General features: G+C 38.5%; 1 protein-coding gene across 2 annotated transcripts in view; it reads right to left on the bottom strand.

Moving 5' to 3' along the window:
- zdhhc2 (zinc finger DHHC-type palmitoyltransferase 2) overlaps positions 1-20,383 on the bottom strand; it is a 42,541-nt gene that overhangs the window by 7,230 nt on the left and 14,928 nt on the right. Inside the window, exons 3-11 of one of the 2 annotated variants that reach the window (XM_041225419.1) lie at positions 15,391-15,485; positions 13,545-13,665; positions 13,085-13,154; positions 10,113-10,145; positions 9,452-9,572; positions 7,442-7,574; positions 6,580-6,706; positions 1,657-1,749; positions 1,454-1,569 (exon numbers count right to left, since the gene is read on the bottom strand). In XM_041225419.1, coding sequence (XP_041081353.1) covers positions 1,454-1,569; positions 1,657-1,749; positions 6,580-6,706; positions 7,442-7,574; positions 9,452-9,572; positions 10,113-10,145; positions 13,085-13,154; positions 13,545-13,665; positions 15,391-15,485 — 909 coding nt within the window. The remainder of the gene's footprint in view (positions 1-1,453; positions 1,570-1,656; positions 1,750-6,579; positions 6,707-7,441; positions 7,575-9,451; positions 9,573-10,112; positions 10,146-13,084; positions 13,155-13,544; positions 13,666-15,390; positions 15,486-20,383) is intronic. The other variant, XM_041225429.1, reaches the window with a different exon arrangement.

The following is a 20,383-nucleotide window of genomic DNA, read 5'->3' as shown; positions in this document are numbered from 1 at the left end:
AACCAAACATTACTCTGCAATTAACTTCTGGAGCACACTGATGCAGTTTTGTGCTTAAAATTATTATTATTTTTTTTTTTTTAAATACAACAGCAAAACCGGGACGAGTAACAGTTTTACTGTTTGACCGGGACAACAAATTAAGGCTGAAACTGTGACAATTTTGTTTTTGCTCTACTTGTTTCCTGAACTAGAATATGAGCAAAATGTTTACTTCCGAGTCAGGTTACCTTGTATAGTTTGTTTCCTATGTGCAAAAGTCCAGCAATTGTTCACATTAGCAAGCAAACCAGCCTTTGCCGAACGGACTGATACCACCTCTAAGTGGACTCTGTGTGGTTCGTTTCCCAAGCGGACTTTGTTGTTCACCCTTCACATCAAACGTACTGACCATACCCAGTGTGGGCCAAACCCTCTAAATCATACCCAGTGTGAACACACCCTAATTTGGGACCACTGTTTTAACATTGTAGAACTCAAAGTGGTTGTAGCTAACAAAATAACTTCATAAATCAAACACAATATAGGTCTCAAATATGCAGTTTGCAAAGAAACACATGTGAACTAGGTTAACAAAGGTTCTGTTTGCTTGCCTTTCCTTTCAGGAAGTCTGTTACTGCTTTATTTCCTATATAATTTTACCCCAGGAGTGTCTTTGGGGTCAAAAGCATTTTAGTGGCTGAAAAGGATATCAGACATTAGGGGAAGCAGCTGGTTGGTTACCGACAGGAAAGATGGCCTTGCAGGGGTGTGGATAATTTCCCTCAACCAGGAACAGCAAGATAATATGAAAACATGTCTTGCAAACAGAGATGTCTTCAATCTAGTGTAGTACCAGATATCATGCTTTAAAATACATGTTTGCTAAAACAGATGTTTCTTTACTAAGGCTTATACAGTAAAAGGCTCGGAGGAGAAACTATGTGGAACTATTTATTTAGCTACACTGACGTTTTACATTTTCATAATGTAACATGAGTAACATGGAATAATTACTTGCACTGGTGTTAAGGTTATTACACAGTTATTAAGTAACAACTTATATTTAAGAGAAAGATTAAGTTAACCACTGTCTGAACATGACCAAACATACTAGCAGCAAAACATGTGGGGGAGGCTTAAATTTGCTAATATTGCTAGAACCACAGCTCTAGCAAAATGCCAAAGCCCAATGATGATTATTCCCTTCATGTACAGTTTTTTGGGGTTTTCATTGTGGTTAAAATCAGGCTATGCTGAATGCTTGATTGATGGTGCATTCACAAACAGGGCAGAATAGTCCTTCAATGTAATTAAAAAATGAGAACCGGAGAAGTCATCCATGGCAGCCTGTCTAACATGGCTGACCCACCTCTTTCCAAGGACTTTGCTTTGTCTGTACACAGCTGTGTGCATCTGACTGTTTGCTTGATAAATATGGCAAAAAATATTAGTAAAAGAAATTATTGTTTACCATGTTTGTCCTCTTCATGCCCACCATCACTCTCTGTCCAGGACTGACCACTAATGAGCAGACGGCTTTGAGATTCTCGTAAAGGTTTGGCAGGGAAAGGACTGGCCTCTCCCACACTGCAGATCATAAGAGTACCAGCTGATTAATATACAATATTGCCGCCTATTACACCATAACATTAAACAACTTAAATCAACGCTTACCTTTTGACCATTGTATTGGGACCAGCAGGAGTTGAGGGCTGCTCTGGATCCTGGTTTACAAGACATGTTGGGAAGGAGCAACCATCACCCAAGCTAGAAAACAGCACAAAAGATAAAGCAGTTATTGTTTCTGTCAGTTTATTATATTTAATTCTACTTTTTTATAATTATTCAAATGTGTGAAAGGGTGGTGGGTCCCTAGTGGCACACTGATTAAAGCCACTGCTGACTAAGATTAATCACAAGTCTTATGGTTTGAATCCTCGTTGCACTGAGTTTCCGACCTCGTTGGTGGGGTGGGGTAATATTCTGGGCCTCAATTCACCACAGTAATCCCTACTGGGAGGGTGGCAAATGAGACCAGACAGAAACTCCCGACTGAACTCTGTCCTAGAACCCCGCAGGACCGATTTCAGCCGGCTGATCTTAAGTTGTCTTGGATGGTACATAGATATAGTGAGGCGGCATTCAAATGTTGGGAGCAAATATCACATTGGTTACTTAATTTACATTTTATAAAGGGTGCATGTAGCAGGAGAGCGTCAATAATGAGACTCGGATACAAGAAAAGCTGCAGTTTAAGCAGCACAAACACTGCTGTCATGCTGGGCATTCACCTTCACTGACCAAATTTCCAAAATGCACAGCACATACGCAGTTACCGACTCACAATAACTCCCGTCACCAGACAAGGAATTTCTCCTTCCTTATATACATGTGGCCACTCCAATTAGCTTCAATTACATAATTAGGGAATGGCCACATCTATGATTGTTGGCAGGGGTAGATTTAACTCCATCCTTGCCAACCTTACATTCCCACACACACGCTATTTACAGCAGCAGGGCTTCTGCCCTGCCGCAGCCCTCCCCCTTGGGCAATGCACACATGGCCGCAATCTATCACCTGCCCTGCTGACTCTGGAGTTGGGGGAAACTCCTCCTCTTCTGGCTCTGGAGGCGGCAACAGGTATCCAGCTGATCTTGAGCTTTAAGGCTGAAACATTCATCCGGGGACTTCACCTCATCCCTCGCGTACGTATCATAAAGTACTGGTCTTCGTATGGCCGCTCCTCTTGGGGGTGTCCAAACTATAAGCAATTGCCACAAATGAAAGCTCCTTCAGCTAGCAGACGCCTCTGCTCCCACTCCCGCCCCCACTCCCACTCCTCTGCTAGTTTGTCCATCTTTTATTTCTTTATTTAAAAAAAAAAAAAATAATCATGCAGTTCCTGCTCAAGTCTCTCTAGGGGGCACTATCCCACTTCTAATACCAAATGTATCAGGATAGCATTAATAATGAGTAGGGCTGTATTAGGAGGTTTGAAGGTTTGTTCGCTAGCAAAGAATTCGTAGATTGTTTGAACTGTTTGCGGTCCTATGTCGGACCAGGTCCGACATTACAATTTTCCCTTTCCAGTCCGATGTCGGACCTCAATGAGACATAAAGCATAGGTCTGTAGGCATTTTTTCTCAGGAAAAAAACGAGAAAACCTTTCAATTAGTGAGACCGATGGGAGCCAAATGAAATCGAAAAAAGGGCATATCTCATAGCCCCCCCCCTGTACCACAGAGATAACACAGGCATAAACAAAGGAGAGAACTGCTTCTGCATCCAGCGCTCAAAGAATATCACTGACATTTGCAGAGCTTTGAGATGTTATAGTAATAAAATAATGACTTGGATCGCATTATTGAGGGTTTGGTGACAAAACGAGAGATCAGGAGAGGACTTATCAGTATGCACGTCTATAAAGACGTACGTGAAAAATACAGCGAACAAGGGGTGGGGCTTGGCTGGAGTGTCCTTTTGCGATTCAATGCCTTTTAAACCTGTTTTACTCTGAAAAAATATATTTTAAACAACGCGCGTAAAATAAACAGCGTGCATGAAAATAAATTGGACCCGAAGTGCCTGACAAGCGCTGAATAAATGGATGACGTTGACATCGATTATTGTGCAAATTCCAACGGCAATTACCAATCATTAACGAGTTAAAATGCTTAAAAAATAAATAAATAAATCCCCTCACAATAACAAAGGAACAATAAGTCCTCTTTTTATAAAGCATGGTCAAAAAACAAATTCAAACAAATCCAGATGTTTTAAGACACGTTTCATAAATACATTGGCATTTAAATATAGCACTCTCCAATTTTTATATTCCTGCCATCACTAGCCTTTGTCTTGTTTACACTGAAAATGTGTCACATTTTATAAAAAAACAATGGTAAGTTAACCCTTTCAGGACCATGCATTTTTTTGTGGGATGCTCCTCCAGGACCACGTGACACTTGTCTGTAGTGGACTCTTCCTATAAAAATTCACTACAAATCAATATTTTACAGTAGCATCTTGCAAAGGGTGTCTTTTTTCAGGACACTGTGGGAACATTATAAAGTAATTCAGAAACCATACAAACTTTGCTTTTTTTTTTTTTTTAACACAATTTTAAGTAATTTTTATTATGTTTTCTGCTTAGAGATACATGTATAAAAATGTGTTATTCTAGGACCCGAGGGACGTTATAATACTTCCTGAAAGTTTTGTTGAAAAATATTAAAAGATTGTTTCACCTGAGTGATTGCAATGCATAATATATGTTTATTTTCAAGGTCTTTATAAGCAATAATGGACACTACTCTCGATTTATGTATCTCAAAATAAATATTTATAAATAACAGCTACTCATTTCATTATTATCAATAATAAGGAAAAGAAATGTACATAATACATTTATTTCATGAAATAGTATATGCATATATCCACTCGTTTCTTGATATTTATACATGTTGTAAAAACATATACTGTATTCAATTTCATATGAAGCCGCAGTCATATAATCAGCTTTATAATAGAGGCCGCCCTCGAAAAAACGCCGCTATCAATAAAGAAACATTAAGGTATTTTTTTCTCCCCCTAATTTTATTTTATGGTATTACAGTTCTGAAAGAAAACTGAAGATAAACTATGTACAGAACAGCAGTCTTTCTGAAGTTCTTATAGGTGGTTTTGTTGTTTTGTTTTTAGTTCAATTGTAATTCCTGTACTCAATCCCGTCCGAATAAAAACAATGTGCTTACTATCTAAGAGAAGATTTAGTTTCGGTTTCTCTTGCACATGAACTACAAACAAGCAAGTTAGTGAGAAAAAAAAAAAAAAAAAAAAAAAAACTGACTAGGATATATTGTAGTTTTTATGGAAATCAAGCTGATTTTGTGAGGTAATTTTTGGTGAGGAAAAACCATCTACATCAAACTGTTGGATTTAACTGCCACATCAGCATTGTCCTGCCCCTTAACAACCAATACACACTCCTGATTTGCTGGTACAGTACTCCCTTGACCTTTCAACTCCCACCCAATTACAGCTGTGAGTCTGTTGGGATAGGTCTCTACCAACTTTGCACACCTAGACTTGGCAATATTTGACCATTCTTCTATACAAAACTGTTAAGCTCTGTCAAGTGCCTTGGGGAGTCTTGATGGACAGCAATCTTCAAGTTGTGCAACAACTTTGATTGGATTTAGATCAGGGCTCTGACTGGGTCACTCAAGGACACTTAACTTTTTGGTCCTTAGCCACTCCGGTGTAAGCTTTGGCTGTGTGCTTTGGGTCGTTGCCATGCTGAAAGGTTAACTTCCGTCCCAGTTTCAGCTTTCTTGTACTTTGCTCCATTCATTTTCCCTTCTATCCTGACAAGTGCCCCAGTCACTGCCGATGAGAAACATCCCCATAACATGATGCCGCCACTACCATGCTTCACAGTAGGGATGGTGTTCTTTGGGTGATGCGCTGTGTTGGGTTTGCGCTAAACATAACGCTTTGCATTTATGCCAAAAAATTCCATTAAAGTTTCAGACCACAAAACCTTTTGCCACATGGCTACAGAATCTCCCGAGTGTTTTTTGCATACTTCAAATGGGATTCAAGGTGGGCATTCTTGAGTAATGGCTTCCTTCTTGCCACCCTACCATACAGGCCAGATTTGTGGAGTGCTTGGGATATTGTTGTCACATGCACACTTTGACCAGTCTTGGCCATAAAAGCCTGTAGCTCTTGCAAAGTTGCCTTTGGCCTCCTGGTAGCCTCCCTGATCAGTCTCCTTCTTGCTCGGTCATCCAGTTTGGAGGCAGGGTCTTGGTGGTACCATACACCTTCCACTTCTTAATAATCGTCTTGACTGTGCTCTAACGGATATTTTTTTTTACACCCATCCCCTGATCAGTGCCTTTCAACAACTTTGTCCTGGAGTTCTTTTGAACTTATTACAAGGGGGTGGACACTTATCCAACCAAACTGTTTCAGTTTTTATTTTTTCTTAATTTTCTACAAATTTGTAGAATCTTTTTTTCACTAGGAAGTTGTGGGGTAGGGTGTGTAGACAAATGGGGGAAAAAAAAAAATATATATAAAATGCATTTTAATTACAGGCTATAAGGCAACAAAAGGTGAAAACTTTGAAAGGGGTGTACACTTTCTAGAGGCACTATATATGGATTTATTATTAATTGACTTACTACCTACATCACAACCAAGATTTCATACATGTATAGGCCTAATAAATCTACATACAACGATGCAATCAAAGACGAAAAAGGTTACGGATAGTGCATTGCTTCAAAATGAAAAGGTAATTTTTTTTTATTTTTTTCTGAGACAGCGGCACGTGACAACATAGTAATGTTAAATATTATTAGTTTTGCTCAAGACAGACAGCTACAGTTGGAACTGATTTAAAACAAATTAATATGTTTAAAACACATTAGCAAAGCAGGTTACTCTTGATCTCTGCATCATCCTGTATCAGTTCAGACTCATTCTCAGTAACTTTTAGAAGCGCCTGCCCTGCCACAGTGCACTACACAAAATGGAAAACAGTAAAAATTATTTTTTATTATTTTTCTTTTTATAAAATCTCACCTTGAGAAAACAGGCAGAAGCCAATATTTCTTCTCATCACCAAACACCTGCCTAAGGTTTTTGCCAAAACCAAGGCTGAAACCATTTTTGTCTGCTCCGTGACGAAAAGCAGGCGCTCTGAAGGCTTCTGAAAAAAAGAGCAAGAATTACAAAAACAGTTGTCATGAGTAACAGCACAACAGATTGCTCCAACAAGCATAATAAGATAGATGACAAAGATAATATAAAGGTGACAAATAAATGTAGATTTATGTAGATTGTTAATGGTGATGATTATCTAAAAACTAATGTCTGAGAGGAAGCTATTAAGTAAAATGTCTCCCAGTGGTCCCTAACACACTGCCTATGCACAACAGAAGCACATGAAAATGTGTCAGGCCTCAGGAAAAATGACAGATTTGTCACTGGTAATGGTTTTAAATTGCAAGGAGCTGGAATGACAACATATTTTACAGAGGACAGGTCATTCACCAACACAAACACACAGTGCAGGTTGACACTTGCATATCTACAGTGCAGCGAGTTCTAGCAAATGCTATTAAAAAAAAAAATTGCTTCATATTCAGCACATTTGTAATACACACTACATTTTATGAATATGGTCCATTGTTGTCTTCATTCTATTTCCAACAGGGATTACTACATAGCTGAACGTACATAATTCTTCTTAAATTCTTTCCTGATAAAAGATAAAACAGCTTACAGTGCATTCTAAGCAATGGCCACAAAATAATATACGTTATATATATATATATATATATATATATATATATATATATATATATATATATATATATATATATATATATATATATATACACACACACACATACACATATAAGTAAATAACAACTAGTCTTACCAAGAGTTGATCTGTTCTTACTAACCAGCCAGCAGTGGTATCCAAATAATGAGGCCAGGCTTATAGAAAACATGGCGGCAGAGAAGAACAGAAACATGATGTGGAATTTGGCTTGGGTGTCAGGCAGGCCGTTCTGGGAAGCACATGCAAATAAATACATACATTTATAAAGAGCATACATACATAACAAGTACTTCCACATGGATTATTCATTCTAAGAGAGGTAACATTTACAGTAAATATTCACTAAAAAGTTTCTACGGTTTCACTAAACAAATAGTCAAGAATCAACAATTACATGAAGGGAAGTAGAAGAGGAGCAAAACATTAAGTGTATTTCAAAAAGAAATGTGTTGGAACGGGAAGGGAAGGATTGTACTTATTTTTTATAACAGATGTAAACAAGGAATTCTGCTGAAAAAAAATGACATACTGATAATATGAAGGACAAGGACTTATGATAAAGACTACGATATGCATCTACATGTTAATCTAGTATCTCAATTTTGGGAAGCATATACAGTACACATGCAGTCTGCATGTCTAACTTGGTAAACACCAGGAGGAACCTAAACCTTGGAGGGACTAGAGATTATGGAGCCTACATAACCCAAAATGAAACCAATGATGCCCAAGCAGTGATCTCAGTACAGCTTTGGACAAACAAGCATGTTTGAAAAAGGGGAGATGCATATGTGAATTCTGTATTGTAATTTTTTCACTGAATAGTGTTTTCAGCATATATATATATTTTTTTTTACAGGATCTCCAAGTTCCATAATTTGTATAAATATCTACCATGTTCTAAGACACTAAACCTGTGATTCCTACAATACAGAAATTACAAGCCTTACTAAAGAACATTTTACTGTCCTACTCTAAAGCATTACCTACAGTATCAGCGTGCGTCAGCAGTGATTAGGGATCATGAGTCCTACCCAGTATTCTTTAAGACGCCTATGTGCATTACCATCAGCCTTTTGAAAGAGTACCCCCCCCCCCAAAAAAAAAAAAAAAAAAAAAAAAAAAAAATTCAAACAGTTACACCTTTATACATTAAAAAAATACTTAAAGATCAAACTTATCTTAACAGTTGTCTTTCTTTCTTAAAGTACATGCAATTTGTTAGAGGCTTCTTGCCAAAAAGCCTTATGACTGTACTTCTTTGCATCATAACTAATTGATTATTTTTCTATGACTCATACATTAAATATATCTGCTTCTTTTTAAGTGACACATTCAAGTGGAATGCCTGGACAATATGTACATTTATATTTATTAAAAATATAATTACAAAATCAAATACAAATATATTTAATTATTTGCCATAATGCATATCTCTTTTATAAAGTAAAATCTGATCCCTACAAATAGATGGCATTAAATTATATCAGATAAACCAGGATTATTTTGTAATACAGCATTCAATGCTCAGTAAAACTACTATTTTTTTTTTTTTTTTTTAAATAATACAACCCCCCAAAATAAACCATTTTTCATTTTTCATTTTGTAAACCACTGAGAAATACATTATTTAGAAATAGACAAGTCTCATCCAATAGAAAACTTTATTTATGATGCAGGTCTGTTGTACTTTTGGACTCAGAAATTAAATAATAAATATGTATTGTTTATGAATAAAGATGCACAATAAAACACAATTGGTGAATATGAAAATAAAACTGGAACGACTTATAATTGAATGGTGTTGAATAGCCAAACTAAAAGTTATTAAGTTATGTGCTTATTTGTAATATTTTTTTGGTGGAATATGCCCAACTGGTATGCTTCCTATCTTTTCAAAAATGAAATTTCCCTGGTTGGAAACAGTTAAAGTTATTGGATAGATACCATGCCAAGTTTTTAGATACATACATGAATAGATTACTGCTCCACAATTAAAAACATTGCTAAATGTGTGTATAACAAACTTTAGCAAGGTTGAGTTACAAAATACATACACATTTTGCTTACAAACTGAACCCAAACACCCTGCATACAAAAACTTACGGTCCAGAATTTGATGAAGTATTGCAAGTCTGTAGCAGCAATGAAAAGGCAGTAGAGCAGAGAATATGCTAGAAAAAGCAGGAAAAACTTGTAGTTGGAGAATCCTACGCAATTGTTCACCCTTTAAGACAAACAGAAGAAAAAAAAAAATGGTAAATATGTTTTGTGTTTATTAAAATCACAGCCAATTCAATTCTACAATTACAAGAGATAGAAACACTTTGACTGCTAGTGAATTGAGAACCAATCCAAGGGGGGAAGGAGGAGGAGGAGCCATTAGCACACTAGTCCTCCATTACAGTTTCGGTGGAGAGGAGAGCAGAGCTGTTGTCAGTATATTTCTATATACATCCACTTTGAAAAACAGATTTCCCAAGGATATACTTTAAAAAACACACACGTTATTGAAAAAGGTTTTTTATTTTTTTTTTGTTCATATTAGGTTTATTTTGTCAATTTATTTTTGTACCCACTTCTGGTGACATGACCCGAGTTTGAATATACTACTAGTATTGGGTTTCTAAGGATAAGAGCAAGATTACAGGTATGAGTAATGGGTTCTCTGCACACCCCTGTCAGTTGTTTCTTAGTCATGCATAAAAAACATACTATAATTCTGCACAGACTCTAATATCTTTTGAAATTATACCAGAGCACATACCAGGGACAATGATGATCCATCTTTAAAACACATCTGTGGACAAAATAAATATGTTGTTAAAAATCAGAAAATAATGGATTTTTAGGTTTGCAATCCTATTCATTCCCGACTACAAAGACGATCAAAAATAAAAATGTATGGAAATACATAATTCACTGTTGTGCAAACTGTTAGACTGTAGCTCTGCTGACAAAGCAGAACACTACTTGTTGTGGAGCTGTGATGATGCCAAACATAGGTCGCTCCCTCCACCAGTGCTGACCAATCTCTGTAATTTATCAAGAAGACTACATTTCCAGAGCCTGGTCACACTGTACATTTGCTTATAGTTACACTGGTCACAAAAAAGAGAGACAATACCATCATACAGCGGGTTCCCTGGAAAACTTCCCCAGTACTCTAGGCGCCATGCCTCATACTGCACTGTGCTGCAGAAACCCCCCTTTTTTTTTTTTTTTTAAATAAGATCATGCCTCAACTACTTTTGTGAAATCCAGGTAGTGCAATTTTCTTCAGAACTTTAAAAAAAAAAAAAATTAGGTATAGAAGATGATGTTGTTTCAAATCATGTGGCACTATCGTATTTTAAACAGCAACTGAAGCTAACACTTGGATCTGAAAAAGAAACATATATATAAAATGGGAGAAAGAATGGTGACAATTACATACAACCTAAATGTAAAATAAGAGCAACATAAGATTTAGTGTTACTTTGGCTAGAAAACAACATTTACATTATCGTGACCAAGATTTAGACACTTAACTCCACCAGACTTTAGAATCAGAAGCTAAGTGACTGTTTTACCAGATTCTGCCCCGTCAACGATCCAATTTGAACGATGGGCATATATTGCGTCTCACGTGAACAGAAAAAACGTAAGATTGCGGATGCAACCCTGGTTCTCTGAAAGAGAAAATAGCCATTAACTAATGGGTATCGCCGTCAGGTGATAGGATTATGCCGAGCTTAATATAAAAGCTGCCTTTAGGCCTCCGAAGCTCTGACGTCAGCGCCCCGCCCCTCGGGTGCTGAATGACTATGCAGAGCGCAGGACGCCCAGCCTCTTTTGCTTCAGGCCGCAAGGGCCTCGCTGCTTGATGGCTATTTTCTCTTTCAGAGAACCGGGGTTGCATCTGCAACCTTACATTCTCTTTCAATTCGAAAAATAGCCATCAACTAATAGGTACTGTGTACCAAAGCAGTCGCAAGGGAGACCATGCGGCAACAGAACAAGATCGGTCTACATGTAAAAAATATACATGGAACAGCGCCTCAGCGTGTGGTTCGAAAGACATATGTCCTAACACTGTTCTATGAACAGAGGGTCTTTAACAGTATGATATCGTACCGGGATACTCTTACCACATAGGTAACGCTGGAGAGCGTACTCAAAGAGTACAGCAGTCTAATCCAGACTAACACTAAGTGGTCTCTTCCACTGGTGTAATAGAGTCCAAGACCGAAGCTCCAAAAAGTGCAGCACATTTCAGTCTGTAGAACCTCATGATAGTGCGTGGCATAGCACATATTTCAGACACTGGGACACCTTGAAAGAGGGCCCAGGATGTCACCATACCCTTGGTAGAATGCGCCTTCAATTGGCCCAGAGGGGAAAGGCCAGCAGATTCATAAGCCAGAGCAATGGCGTCCACTATCCAACGGGACAGGCGCTGTTTAGACAATGCCTGACCCAGAGTCCTAGAACCATAGCACACAAACAACTGTTCAGTGCATCTGACACCCGTTGTACAGTCAATATAGCACCTCAATGCCCGCACCGGGCAGAGCATGTGCAACCGTTGGTCCTCCAGAGAAGGGAGGAGGATGGAATGCCATCAACTCCACAGATTGGTTCACATGGAACGGGGATATTACTTTCAGCAAAAATGCAGAGTTTGGTCGCATGGAGACTCTAGACCGTCTCCAGCGAAGCGAGTGCAAGAAGGGTGCAATGAAAGTGCATGCAGCTCACTCACCTGTTTTGCTGACGAAATAGCCAGCAAAAACACAGTCGTTAAAGACATGAGTATCAGCTCCATAGTGTGGAGTGGCTCAAATGGGGCTTTTGTAAGGGCTTCCAGCACCACATCAAGGCACCACGAGGGTAAGCTAGATGTCCTGGGAGGACGCAGCCTCCTTGCACCCTTAAGAAATTGGGATGCCAGGAAATGGTTTCCAAGCGATAACCCATCTATGCGTGTGCGACAAGCAGATATGGCTGCTAGGTACACCTTCAATGTGGAAGGAGACCTACCGTCATCTAATAGTTTCTGGAGAAACTGTAAAATAACTGCCATGCCCTGAAATAACTGCCACTTATACACGTATTGTGACCTGATAGAGGGAGCTATCACCCTCTGAATAGTGGCAGAGGGCGATGGCAGCCCTAGAGCTGACAGGCGTTCCCGTTAAGGGGCCAGACCCATAGCTGCATCAGCTGGGGGTTCGGGTACCACAGATCGCCCTGGGCCCGGGAGAGGAGATCCGCCTGCAGGGGGATCTGCCTTGGCTGGCCGTGCAGGAGTTGCACCATGGTCGAAAACCAGGTCCTTCGGGGCCACCGAGGAGCTATCAGAAGCACTGTAGCTTTCTCTACCCTGGCCTTCTCTAGGAAGGCGTGGAGCAGCGGTATCGGTGGGAAGGCATATAGGAGACAAGCTCCTGTGGGTTAGGGAGGCAAAACCAGCAGAGGCCGTTTCACTTCATCGCGCTACAACAAACCCTGCTGGCCAGGTGCTCAGAGGCCGGTAGCTCGCTGATATCCACTCTCGATTTCCTGGGCGTAAAGGAGGCAGCTGGCTCGGTCATGGGATCAGTTCTCCTAGCTGTGTGTGGAAAATAATTGGACATTCCAAATGGGGAGAAAAAAAAAAAAATCAAGGGTAAAATAATTAGGCACACAAAAAAAAAAAAAGTTACCTCAAGAATCACCAAGTGTCATTTAAGAACAGAAGTAAAATCGTTTTCATACTTATCACAGACAGAACAATGATGGCATCGGTCTGGCTTCACAAGCTGACATCGATCACAGTATCTTATAGCTAAAGAAATCAAATGTACAGTACTTTATTAGAAACACAGTCCATTCAAGACACATCCTTCTTCAATTGAAAGTAATTTAAACCAACATGTTCTGGTATAGTGCATGTGTTAACTATTGTAAATAGTTTATATTGTTGTATTTGTAACATTTAAAACATTTTGGTTTGCTTTCCACCCATTACTAAATGTCACAGAGAATCATTTAGCTGTGTCTTGGAGATTAAATTTTATTGAATTTTATATGAAAAAGCCTAACTTGGTCCATATAAGGAACACACATGCTTAGTTAAGACTCCCCTGTTTATAATAGAAAAACACAAAATATGGTTAGGTATAAACCAATATAACCGAGCACTGTTTATTACACACAAAACACCCATCATTAATACCTCCAGACATCGTCCTTGTATAAATGGGTAAATCCTTGGCTATCCTCCTGAGAACCTCTTGCTGGGTCTCTCCCCGTTCCTCTCTCTCCAATATTTCCCTGTCTGTATATGACAGATGAAACTGCAGAAAATAAGTAATTTAATTAACATAGTTATACTGTATTCAATTGTTCACGTTGATGCATTTTATCAAAAGGTCTTTGATGTAACAGTCAGGAGATTAGGATTTTTGTCTTCCTATAGTAAAGAGATCAGCAACTATATCTTCAGACTTTATAAAAGCACCCTGTGGATGGTTTGATTTTTATTTATATAGAGTTAACTGTAGACCCCAGAGTCAGCTGAATTTAGGTTCATGAAAATTTAGCTGAAGATATGATATGCCTTAAAGTTGGTGTTAGTATCTGCATGCTGACCCTTTCCTAGCCATGTTTTAACACAATCTTCAGGTCTGACTGTTAAATACCATGGGGGCTGACATTATTATATATATATATATATATATATATATATATATATATATATATATATATATATATATATATATATATATATATATATATATATATATATATATATATGTGGTAGAGTGGTGAACGGAGAACATCCGTATGAAAAAGGCTATTCCCCCAGATTAGGCACAGTTTTGGATTTACATAGTGTAGTTTTGAGAATGAACCACTAGAGGACATCAAGATACAAGGTAAATATATTATAAATCCAATTGGTTGAAGGGTAATACAAAACAGCTAAACAGCTGTACTACTAGTAAACTGCTAATTAACAATTAAACACAGTATTTGAAACAACAGATGTAACACTGTTCAGGGTGGGGAAGTGAAGGAGTTCATGGTGTTTGTGTAGGTGCTAGAGGGAGAAACTGGAAGTGTTAGGAGATAAAAGTTCAAGTGTTTTCTGTTCAGGTAAACAGCTTAGCTGTCCTCTCATGTCCTGTTCACACTAGCATTTTTATACTGGTATCGTTGCGGAAGCGAACCGAAACAACCGTCAAGACTTGTGTTTTTTTTTTTTTTTTTTTTTTTTTTTTTAAATAAATTTAGTCGTCGCCAATTATTTGTATTATTTTCTCCCCTAATTTAGTGTCCAATTATTTTTGGGATCAGTTCACCGCTACCACCCCTGTGCCGACTCGGGAGGGGTGAGGATGAACACATGCTGTCCTCCGAAGCGTGCGCCGTCAGCAGCCCGCATCTTTATACACTGCAGACTTGCCATGCAGCCACCTCAGAGCTACAGTGTCGGAGGACAACGCAGCTCAGGGCAGCTTACAGGCAAGCCCGCAGGCGCCCGGCTAGACCACAGCGGTCCCTGGTGTGCAGTGAGCCGAGGACACCCTGGCCGACCTAACCCTCCCTCCCCCGGACGGCGCTCAGCCAATTGAGCGCCACCTCCTAGGAGTTTCCAGTCACGGTCGGCAGTGACATAGCCTGGATTCGAACTTGCGATCTGTAGGCTATAGGGCACATCTGCGCGGAGTGCTTCTGATCTTTCTTGTACTTTATTAAATTAGGCCTATTCCTTTCCTTTCTTCAATATACACTTTGTATACAGAACACATTTTCCAAATTTGGATTAAACAAAAATAATTAAATCATATAGTATTTCCTAAAGTCAACAACTTTTGTATATGACTCCTTATTTAACTTCCAGTTATGTTGAACTATATTCAACAAATTGTAATTACCGGCTCCAAACTAAAATATTATAATAACTGTTGTATGTATGATGTATGTATATGGTTAGTAACCATATACATACATGTTAAAATACAGAAGGAATACCAGATATTTAATAAGTATAACATGAAACATCTTTTAGCACTTACCTCTTTTAATGGATTCATTGGAGTTGTGAAAATTGTTTTCCAGTAGGCCCAGGCAAACATGATGAAAAAAAGATGATACGCCACTATGCAAACAACTATAATAGAAAAAAATGAAACAAAACACATTACTGTGATGGACTGAACATGTCACTTTTTGTGAAACAAAATAATGAATTCCTGCTGCAAGAGGAATGGCAGTTATAGTAGAACGGTTTGCAAAAAGTAAATGGTTCAGTGGACAAATTACTAGTAGGCCATTACAAAGGGAAAAAATTATGTATGGTTACAGGTGGTTAAAATAACTGTAGCTACAGAAAGGTTTATTTAATTAGATTGTTCATCAGTAATTAAGGGTAACAAAGAGAATCATTGAACCAAAGTAGATGACAATTGAGGCAGACAATTGACATGATTAAAAAAACAACTGAAACTAGAAATAAACTGCCAACAACAATCATTTAACTGCTCCTTCCTGCAATTAACTTGTTTTCTGCCAGTTTTCGATCATTACAGTGGATTTTCTAGTTACAGACCATGCTCCACTGACATAGATGCAGCAGAACAAAGAAATATGCAAGGGTTACCAGCTGGTTTTTAGCTCTACAGCCCTTACATTTTTTATATTGAACTGAGCTGGAAAAAACATGGTAATGCAGATGGCCTTTCCTGTGTACAGTGTTTCTTCTTGCAGGTCGCTCGCCCTGCTGGGTCTGAGCTGAGGGGAACGATGTGTGGTGAAGTACGGGGAATAGTTGTTTATGGAAGGTACATAGGTCCTAGAATTCAGCAAAGTGTTTTTCCACTATAACTGCGGGCAGGGGAAAATGTAGACCTGTGTTCTAACCGGAGTCAAGGGGTGGGGGAGGGGAATCAGGAACATTTACCAACATGCACTGCGCTGGGTGATTTTGGCCATCAATGTGAAACACCCGACTCAGGGACTGTTTGGTGTGAAGGTAGACATCAAGCAGACTTATTTTTTTGTTTGTGTATTGGTTTATTTTATTACTGTTGTCTATAATAAACACATGGGCATCGCCCCGTTTAAAAAATACTCTCATTCTTCAAGATCCTCTTTTATTAAGATCCTTTTTAAAAAGTAACAGAAATCAAAGAAAACACCACATTTTTGGTATTATTGATAGATAAATAGATAGGATAGATAGAGATATAACCACATTCTACTAGTAAAAGCCTTGTATTGTCCGTGCGGAATTCGGATTCAGGTATTTATTATTATTAGGCTTCCAAGCAAGGCTTGGGAAGCTGATTGCTATTGTTTTTGTTTTGTTTTTCTTCCCAAAACGTTAAACTGCTGCTGCCTGGAAGCTATGTGACTGATCAGATTCTGACTTGGCAGGTAACAAGGTGGATACATTGGCTGTCAGATGCTGAAAAAATTTTGCTGCTATGTCCCCGCAATTGGCGCCCTGACACATTTCCATAAAGCCTTTCGAAATCTTCTTGGGAACCTGTGAAGCAATTGATCTGACACTTCGCATATATCATCAGCAACCAAACCCGCATCGAGTTTGTGACGCAGAAGTTTCTGCGATAAATTTAACTGTCAAAATGGCTGACACAAACTTTAGCGAAACACTCTCTTAACAGCAAACTGCTGCTACTTGAACACTGTTTCACCAACAAACTCCAAACTTGGTAATTATCTTCCCAGTAACCATGGGATACGAATATGTGAAAATGGTGATGTTTCATAAAACAATATTGCCGCCAGGTATATGTTTACGTCTTAAATTTAAAACTGCCTCAGTTGACAAACGGTTTACTTGACTAACTCCAAACTTCACAAGTACCATCCTTGACACTGTAGCAATACAACTGACTTTTAAGAAACTGCTGTTAAACCGAAATGGTCGTATGATGCAATTCTTCTTGAAACCTCACAAAATCTTCTTTGGAACCGTTGAAGTGATTGATCTGACACTTGGCATATATTTTAACCATCCAAACCTGCTTGCAAAGCAGAAGTTGATGAGATACAATTCAACAGTAAAATGGCTGCCACAAATTTCACCGAAACATGCCCTTAAGAGCAAACTGCTTTTATTTCAAAACTGTTTGACCAGACTCTAAACTTGGTAGGCACCGTTCTGGTGACAGTGCAATACAAATACAGTGCATATAAAAAGTCTACACCCCCTTTCAATTTTCACCTTTTGTTGCCTTATAGCCTGGAACTAAAAGGCATTCAAATATATATTTTTCATTTATCTACATGTCTTACCCCACAACTTCCAAGTGAAAAAAATATTCTAAACATTTGTAGAAAATTAATTAAAAATAAAAACTGAAATAGCTTGGTTTGATAAGTGTCCACCCCCCTTTAATAGCAATCCTAAATTAGCTCAGTTGTAACCAATTGCCTTCAAAATCACACACCAAATTAAGTGGCCTCCATCTGTGTTAACTTGTAGTGATTCACATGATTTCAGGATAAATTCAGCAGTTCCTGTAGGTTCTCTTTGCTGGGTAGAGCATTTCAAAGCAAAGACTCAACCACCAGCACCAAGGAGCTTTCAAAAGAACTCCGGGACAAAGTTGTTGAAAGGTACAGATCAGGGGATGGGTATTAAAAAAAAATATCAAAGGCCTTGAATATCCCTTGGAGCAGTCAATACGATTATTAAGAAGTGGAAGGTGTATGGCACCACCAAGACCCTGCCTAGATCAGGCCGTCCATGCAAACTGGACGACCAAGCAAGAAGGAAACTGATCAGAGAGGCTACCAAGAGGCCAATGGCAATTTTGCAAGAGCTACAGACTTTTATGGCCAAGACTGGTCAAAGTGTGCATGGGACAACAATATTCCAAGCTCTCCAAAAATCTGGCCTGTATTTTCCTCAAGAAAGCCCACCTTGAATCCTGTTTGAAGTATGCAAAAAAACACTCAAGAGATTCTGCAGCCATGTGGCAGAAAGTTTTGTGGTCTGACAAAACTAAAATGTAACTTTTTGGACTAAATGCAAAGCATTATGTTTGGCGCAAACCCAACAAAGTGCATCAACCAAAGAACACCATTCCTACTGTGAAGCATGGTGGTGGTGGCATCATGTTATGGGGATGTTTCTCATTGGCTGGGACTGGGGCACTTGTCAGGATAGAAGGGAAAATGAATGGTGCAAAGTACAGTGAAGTCCTTGAGGAAAACCTGCTGCCCTCTGCAAGAAAGCTGAAACTGGGATGGAAGTTAACCTTTCAGCATGACAACGACCCAAAGCACACAGCCAAAGCTACACTGGAGTGGCTAAGGAACAAAAAGGTAAACGTCCTTGAGTGGCGGTCAGAGCCCTGACCTAAATCCAATCGAAAATTTGTGGCATGACTTGAACATTGCAGTCCATCAATGTTCCCCGAAGAACTTGACAGCGCTTGAACAGTTTTATAAAGAAGAATGGTCAAATATTGCCAAATCTAGGTGTGCAAAGTTGGTAGAGACCTATCCCAACAGACTCACAGCTGTAATTGCTGCCAAAGCTGCTTCCACCAAGTATTAACTCAGGGGGGTGGAGACTTATCCAATTATGATCTTTCAGTTTTGTATTTTTAAAATATAATCTTTCTCAATAAAAACTGTTTTCCCCTTAATAGTGTGGAGTATGGTGTGCAGATAACTGGAAAAAAATCCTCATTTAAATGTATGAAACTCTGAGGCACTGACACAACAAAATGTGAAAAAAGTTCAAGGGGGTGTAGACTTTCTATAGGTACTGTATGTCAAAATGGTGATGTTTCGTAAAACAAGACGGCCGCCACACCCACATTTTCTTCTTACATTTAAAACTAAATCAGTTGGCAAACAGTTTACTTGACTAACTCCAAACTTCACAAGTATCTTCACTGACACTGTAGCTATACAACCGACTTAAAAACAAAAAAAAAAATGGTGTTGACCTGAAACCAAAATATGTGTTTGATGCATTTTTTTTAGAAATCGTTTGAAATCATCTTCTTGGGAACCGGTGGAGCGACTGACGTAAAACTTGGCATATATCAGCAGCAACTAAACACGCTTCAAGTTTGCGAAGCAGAAGTTGCTGCGATAAAACTGAATGTCAAAATGGCTGGCAGAAATTTTACTGAAACGCGCCCTTGTCAGTAAACTGTTTAAACAGACTCCAAACTTGGTAAGAACTGTCCCGGTGACAATACAATACAAATATGTCAAAATGGTGATGTTTTAAAAAATAAGATGGCTGCCACACCTACACTTTCTTTTTACATTTAAAACAGGTTCAATTTAAAAATGGTTTACTTGAAAATTATCATGCCTGTGTCAGTACAACTGAGTTTTTCAAAATCTTCTGGGGAAATAGCATACTGGCTTGTTATCCTTGTGCTTGTGAATTTCAAACTGTTAAGCCTGCAATGTGTTTTGCATACATATGATTTTAACATAATTTAATTTTACCTATCCCCTGGTAGATTACAATTCCAAGGTATGGAAATCTGTTAATTTCAAATTACTTATTTACAGTTGCTGAATTTGTTGCAAATGTCTGTTGTATACAGTGTTGGTGATTTAAGTCAAATTGGGCCTGGACCAAACGAAAACTTTGACACACCTGCTAATTGCAAATTCTGTATAATCTGACTAACAAAAAAGCCACCATCAGAATCAGTTTGGTAATTTGTGATGTGGGTGGGCGAAGGTTTTGATCTGGGGTAAGCCTTCATTTAAAATTACTTAAAAAAAAAAAAAAAATCAGGATTTAAATATTTTTCTTTTACTATTTATTTTAAAGTTTCATCACTGTATTAAGTGATATACAGCCACCCAAAATGTGTTTAAAGGAGAGAATATCACTTTATATTGCTGTGTGTTTTAACATCACAGGCATCACTGAGATATAATGTAATACATTAATGACTTATATGGTTTATGTACAGGGTTTGAATACTTGTCTGCAACTGCACTTGAGTCCAGAACTTCTGAAAGACTGATAAAGGAGAATAAAAGGCAAGAATGTGCAAA

Source organism: Polyodon spathula, chromosome 2 (assembly GCF_017654505.1).
Source record: "Polyodon spathula isolate WHYD16114869_AA chromosome 2, ASM1765450v1, whole genome shotgun sequence".
In the NCBI taxonomy this organism is placed as follows: Eukaryota; Metazoa; Chordata; class Actinopteri; order Acipenseriformes; family Polyodontidae; genus Polyodon; species Polyodon spathula.
This window is presented reverse-complemented; position numbering and strand designations above follow the sequence as displayed.